The sequence below is a fragment of the Setaria viridis genome, chromosome 3 (assembly GCF_005286985.2).
Source record: "Setaria viridis chromosome 3, Setaria_viridis_v4.0, whole genome shotgun sequence".
In the NCBI taxonomy this organism is placed as follows: domain Eukaryota; kingdom Viridiplantae; phylum Streptophyta; class Magnoliopsida; order Poales; family Poaceae; genus Setaria; species Setaria viridis.
In genome coordinates, this window is record NC_048265.2 from 41,835,670 (window position 1) to 41,842,320 (window position 6,651).

The window sequence follows — 6,651 nt, forward strand, 5'->3', positions numbered from 1 at the left end:
ATTGGTGCCGCGCCGGATCATCGCCACTCCACCGGCGAAGAAACTAGGAGCGTCAACCACACATCATGGGGATAGCAAGATAACGCGGATGAGATTTTCTACGCAGAAAAATCAAAAATTTTGGGAGACCATCCGCATCACCGCAATGCATACCTGCCCTCACGGCTCTAGAAGGGGAGCGCACAGCCGCATCGCCGCTCGCCTTGAGGACGGAGCCCCCGCCTTGATTTGGTTGTCAGGTCAGCAAATCCAGTTCGCCCTCACCCACGATGAGGATCCGGCCGCGAGGTGGCCCTGTTGTCCGCCGTAAGGGGAAGGAGACCGCAGCCGTCATCACGTGGAGGGGGATGGCGCCAACGACCTCACCGACCGACCAGCCCCCGTAGCTTGTGGCACCGTCCATTAGGCCCACCCTTGGATCTGGGTGACAGGAAGGGGATAAGGAAGCGGCCGCCGCAACAGTACCGCCGGAGTGCCAGGGAGGGGCGGAGGCGCTGCTGCGGAGGGCCTAGCGGCGGGGGTGGAGTGGAGCAGAGCACGAGAGGGACGGGGAGAGATGCGGTCGCGGTCTCACAGAACTGTAAATTCAGTTTGTAGGCCACGATCTCCGGCTCTCCGCCGTAGAAAAAAAATAGCAAAAAAACCAGTGCGGGCGGCGGACCGGAGGGGCTCGGGTTAGGTTCAGCTCCATGGAGCGACCCGGGTACGGAATAGCTTATTCTGTACCTAGGGTATTATTTAGTATATATATATATATATATATAGATCTATATATATAGATATATATATTACTGTCATGAAATATATATACGACTTGCATACAATATTAATATGACTCGAATAAAATATTAATATGGAAAAGAATATTTTTTTAAAAAATCTTAAGTACTAAAGGGGGAAACCGTGACCAAGGGGGTAGAACTTCCCTTTGTCTCGAAAATTTAGTCCCGGTTGTATTTTCAGGATTTATGACCCTTTCCAACCGAAACTAAAGCCGCGTTTTCCACCAGTGCCCTGCCATCTCCACGGACCATCCAGATGTCCACCAACCTCCCATGGCCAGTAGCGTTCACGCCGCCTCGGCGGCTCAAACTGCCTCCACCACCCGCTACTTTGCCGCCCGAACCTCCTTCTAGATCCACCGGGGATAGGTACGCCCTTTCTTCAAAACCCCGAACCCTAAAAGCTTGTGGGAAGCTCCCCGGAGCTAGAGAAGAAACAGAGACCTGAAAAATACAGGTACGTAATCTTTCCCCACCCGAGTCATCTTTAGAAATTTCGTTTTTTCTTTTGACGGATAGATCCGTGTTGGTTAATTAAGTGCGCATGCCGCACGTGGGCTCACAACACGACACAAGGCGCATGCTCCTCCATGTGATTCGTCGTGTACGACTCGAACTAGATCTCGTCTCCGAAAACATCTCGGCATGCTCGTGCAGACCAAGTAGAAAACACCCAAACCCTCTGCTAAAGATTACGATTATTAGCCTTTGCGTACGGAACATACAACCTCGAGGGAGAGAACCAGCTGATCCAATTCAATCAATCACGCCGACAATGCAGGACAAGGCTGGGCAGTTCATCTGCTGGCTAGACTTGGTCAGGCTCAACTCGCCGGCGGCAGGCTCCAACCGGGACCGCGGGCTGGTTCTCAGGGGCATGCCCGGGCCGAAGGTCGTCGTGCAGTGCCTCGACGGCACCGAGGTGACGGTGAATGCTCGCAACGTCCGTGTCGCGGACCGGAGCTACTTCTGCCCGGGCATGGTCGTCGCGTCGGCGTCAGACCGTGGCGGCCAGCTCGGGGTCGTCACGGGCGCCGCCGTGGAACTGGATCTGGTCCGGCTAGACGGTGAGGACGCGGCGGCGGCGTTGGTCGCGAGGGGCGTGTCCCCAGCGGAGCTGCGCCGCGTCAGTGAGTTCTGCCTAGGCGACTACGTCGTGTCAGGACCGTGGCTGGGCCGGGTCTTCGAGGTGTCCCTCGACGTCGACGTGCTCTTCGACGACGGCACCGTCTGCAGGGTCACAACAGCGGACGGCAAGCTGTGGCCCGTCGGCGAGGGCTCTTCAAAACGCTACACCAACAACGTCTTCTATCCGGGGCAGCGCGTCGGCGGCCGCTCGTCCGTCTTCAAGGCCGCCCGGTGGCTCAAGGGCTACTGGAAGCCCAGCGATGGCGAGGGCACCGTGTCCAAGGTGGAAACCGCCAGCGTGCTCGTCTACTGGGTCGCGTCGTCGCAGCTGGGCGCCGAGAGGTCCGTCGTCCAGGCGTCGTCCACGCCGGCGCACCAGCAGAGCCCTCGCGATCTGACATTCTTCCGCGCTGGCGACGACGTCTTGGCAAGGTTCTGGGGCGTGGGCGACCGCTGCTTCTTCCGCGCTCCTTGCCGCCGCCGCGTACTCCCTGCCGGCGATGTCGGTGCCAACCGGAATCGGCTGCGGCGGCTGGGGGCGAAGCGGACGCCGCGACGAGAAAGCTGGAGCCACGCAGGGTTCGAGCGGCCGTTGTCCGTCGCCAGCACGCGCACGACGCTCGACGTGCTGTGGCAGGACGGGACGCGGCAGTGCCAGGCGCCGTCGGTGTCGCTCGTTCCCACCATGCCACAGAACACCCACCACTTGTTCCCGGGCCAGCGCGTCGTTAGCAGGACATCGTCGGACGGCGACGGCGACGTCGCGCGTTCTGGTGTCGTCAGAAGCCTCAACTTCACGGACCAGACCGTGCGCGTGTCGTGGCAAAAGGCGGCGGCTGAACACGCCGATGACGAGACACTGAGCAGCACGTACGATCTCGGCAGGGATTTCGACAGCAATGTCTTCTATGGAGATGTTGTCGTCCGCAGGCGTCCAACAGACTCCTCAATTGGGGTCGCCGGCGACATTTGTGGAAGCACGGAAGAGCCAGTGCTGACACGGTGCCGAAAGAAGGAGCCCACTAGAGCTCATGATCTTTCATGGGTCGGACACATAGTTGATTTTTGTGATGCACACCATGTCCAAGTCAAGTGGGGTGACGGCAACATGTCCAAGGTATGCAACACGTCCATAGAATTACTATAATATTAATGGACCGTTTAAAAATGCTTAAAAGGAAGTGGTTTTCTAGAAACAGCTTTTATTTTTGACGCCCAAGGAACTTTTTTTTCACCTAGATACCAAAATCCAAGTTAATTTTGGTACCTCTTGAAGGCTCCTTACCAATACAAATCACCTCACAATCACTGATTGAATCTTTTTTTTTGCAGCTATATATGTATACATTAATTACTTCATATATTAGGACCATTATTCAAAAAACGACCTTATTAACTTCTACTTATTTGATGGTACCGATTTCAGGTGTCTTTCCATGAGATAACTGTCGTCAAAGAGCAAAGTTTTGGTGAGTTCCTTCAGGAAATAGGCGAGTGGGTGTCTGAAGATGGAGGCATGAGCAACGACGCTATTGATCACGAAGCACAAGTGACTGCCGCTGTCGTTGTAAGTATCCCTCCGCACACAAATTTCAATTCCCCAAGAGATCGGGTAAATGGTTGGACGGTGCCGGGAGCGTCAACCTCGGAGCTTACGGCCAGAGGGAACAACAATGTATCCGCACCCGTGTCCGGTGGTGATGGTGATGCCAAGGAGACCTCCACTGCTGTGGCAGGCATCAATGGAGGAGGTGGTGGTGAGGGGAAGCAGGCAGAGGCAGATGCCACCGGCGATGACAAGTCATTTAGCTTCCCACAATTTGATATCGTGCAGAGCCCTTCAGATCACCATTACCTTGATAACATGGAGCAGGTTCGTAATTTTCTTTTTTTTCCTAAGGCCCTGTTTGGATCTTTGGAATTGAATTCCATTCTAATAATCATTATTTAGACATAAATTAATTAAGCTAATATAATTGTCTGTGGAATATATTTGTATAATATTATTGGCGATATGGGAGAAATAGTTATGTGTTGCACTTCTGCTATAGAGAAGCGAGTCCAAGAGCGTGCTATAAGAATTGAATTCCATTCTAATAATCATAATCTATGGAATCAATTTCCATCTCCCACCCCGTAAATTTAAGATAGGCTTATATCTAAACTTTGGAAAGTTGTGGAATACCACATTCAAGATAAATTAGCCTACTCCATTAAGTAAATTCCAATTCCTTCAAAATGAAGGAAGCTAAATGGGTCCTAAGGGTTTTTTTGCTTTATGAATATATTAACAGTAATACATATGATGTATAAACAGTAATACATTTTTTTTGGTAAAAATTAAGAAAACGATGGTTGCTGAAAACCCTATATAATATAATACAAGTTACTGATGGTTCAAATTAATTAAATGATTGCCCGTTTAGTTTTCATACATTGAATCTGCCACAGTGATGTGTCCTATATATATAGTGACTGCTAATTAAGTTGATGTGCTTTTGTAAACAGGGCACTGGTGGGGGGAAGAAGTGGATGAAGAGGGTGCAAAAGGAATGGAATATTCTTGAGAATAACTTGCCAGGTACACAGTGAGTTAATTTGCATATGGAGGGAATAAAAATTTTGAACTTTTGCAATCAAACACAAACTCTTTCGACATGTATCTAAAGGTTTGTCCGTGCATGCAGACACCATCTTCATGCGGGCGTACGAGGACCGCATGGACCTCCTGCGAGCGGTGATGGTCGGAGCTAGCGGGACGCCGTACCATGACGGCCTCTTCTTTTTCGATCTGCAGCTACCGCCGTCGTACCCTGCCGCGCCACCGCTGGTGTGCTACCGATCGTTCGGCCTACGTGTGAACCCCAACCTCTACCCCTCCGGCACGGTGTGCCTGAGCCTGCTCAACACCTTCGGTGGCCACGGAGCCGAGCTGTGGTCCCCGGAGGCTTCGACCGTCCTCCAGGTCGTCGTCTCCATCCAGGGCCTCGTGCTCAACGCCCAACCATACTACAACGAGGCGGGCTACGCCGACCTGGTAGGAACGCCGCAGGGTCGCCGGAACGAGCTCCCGTACAGCGAGAACACCTACCTGCTCACCCTGCAGACCATGCTCCACCTCCTGCGCCGGCCGCCGGCGGGCTTCGAGGAGTTCGTCAGGGACCACTTCCACCGGCGAGGGCAGCACGTGCTCCGAGCGTGCGAGGCATACCTAGATGGCTGCCTCGTGGGCACGCTCGATGGCGAGGGGAGCGGGGCGCGGCGCCCGTGCTCGGCGGGGTTCAGGCTCGCCCTCGCCAACGTGGTGCCCCGGCTTGTTGAGGCGTTCACCGCGATCGACGCTGATGGATGCAAGGAGTTCGATCGGATACGGGTGCCAACAGTATGCACTTAATTTGTCTCTGCTACTCGCTAGTCCATTTGTATCCTACTTACATTTTAAGTTACAAAACGCGTGTTCACACATTTGAACTTTGACATCAATATTATATTTTTGTATACTGTTGGGAATGGTACAACAGTTTTGCTACATACTTCCTTCGTCCCATACTTCATAAATAATATTTATGTTGACTTAACTTTTGCGATATGTCTAGAGATAGATGTACCTAGAAAATCCAAATAAAAATAAATAGTAAAGTTTGGGAGGTAGGGGTATAGTTTGCAGCTGCAATTCGTGATCAAAGGTAGTAGTGTGTTGATGGTAGTATTTCGTTATCCAAACACGGCACTCTATTGTGGCGAACGAACACTGCTGGATGATCTCTATCAGTACTGCTTGTTTGGTACTAAATGCCACACCAATCGGTACTAAATGCACCATTTAGTACACCAACCAGTACTAACTGCATGCCACGTCTCGTTGTTGTCGATGGCAGTTTAGCACCGGTTGGTTTTACTAACCGGTACTAAATGTTATTCTTTTTTCCTTTTCGTTTTCCTTTTGTTTTATCGTTTTCCTTTTGTTTTATAATTTCTATTCATATCCAACGGAGCTTTTACTAATAATATTACGTTAATATATTAACCCATTCAAATCCAAGTCTCACAAATATCAGCCCATTCAAATCATTAACACTCCGAGAAGATTGTATATGCAATAAAATATATACATCAACACTTAAGGTCTAAGAGAGAACAAGTTCAAATTCATAAGCAAATAGTAGGGTACCGGTACATCCATGCATGTTACATATTTCTTACTTCGCTTCGCTTCCTTAGATATGGAACATAGTTAAGGTCTCCAATCGTCCAGCCTAGACCTTCGTCAAAATAAGCTAGAGCACGGATGAGTGCACTCTCCTTCGCTTTGCATGGATGGTCACATACACTACCATAGATCTCAAACAATGGAGAGGTAAACTGATGTGGCCTGTATAAAGTGAGATGAGCTTGGAGCTTGAAATCTCTGGTGAGTATCGGATTTCCACCCATGTAAGTCTAATCCAACACATCCAAGACTTGAGCTAGAATCACGCGAAAGCTCGTTGCTGCATTGGCAATACAAACTAAAAGATGCTAATAATGTGATGAAAGTAAAATGATATAACATAACTAAAGATAAAAAAATATTCCATACCATGTCATATTAATTTCTCCCTCCTCGAGCTGCTTTATTCAAAAATATGATAAGTCTGGCACAAAGTACCCATGATCCTTAAGTTGTTGTAGGTAGGCCTCCACGATGGTCCTATCAAAAGTTACCCTATTTGGTGCTACTTGACCCCATACAACAATTGAA

At 50.2% G+C, this 6,651-nt stretch overlaps 1 protein-coding gene across 1 annotated transcript; it reads left to right on the plus strand.

Moving 5' to 3' along the window:
* The first annotated feature begins 1,317 nt into the window (after positions 1-1,317).
* LOC117849291 (probable ubiquitin-conjugating enzyme E2 23) lies at positions 1,318-5,388 on the plus strand. Its single transcript, XM_034730849.2, has 4 exons — positions 1,318-3,027; positions 3,337-3,783; positions 4,419-4,491; positions 4,598-5,388. The coding sequence occupies exons 1-4, from the start codon at positions 1,327-1,329 to the stop codon at positions 5,302-5,304; spliced, it is 2,928 nt and encodes a 975-aa protein (XP_034586740.1). The 5' UTR covers positions 1,318-1,326; the 3' UTR covers positions 5,305-5,388.
* Positions 5,389-6,651: the final 1,263 nt, after the last annotated feature.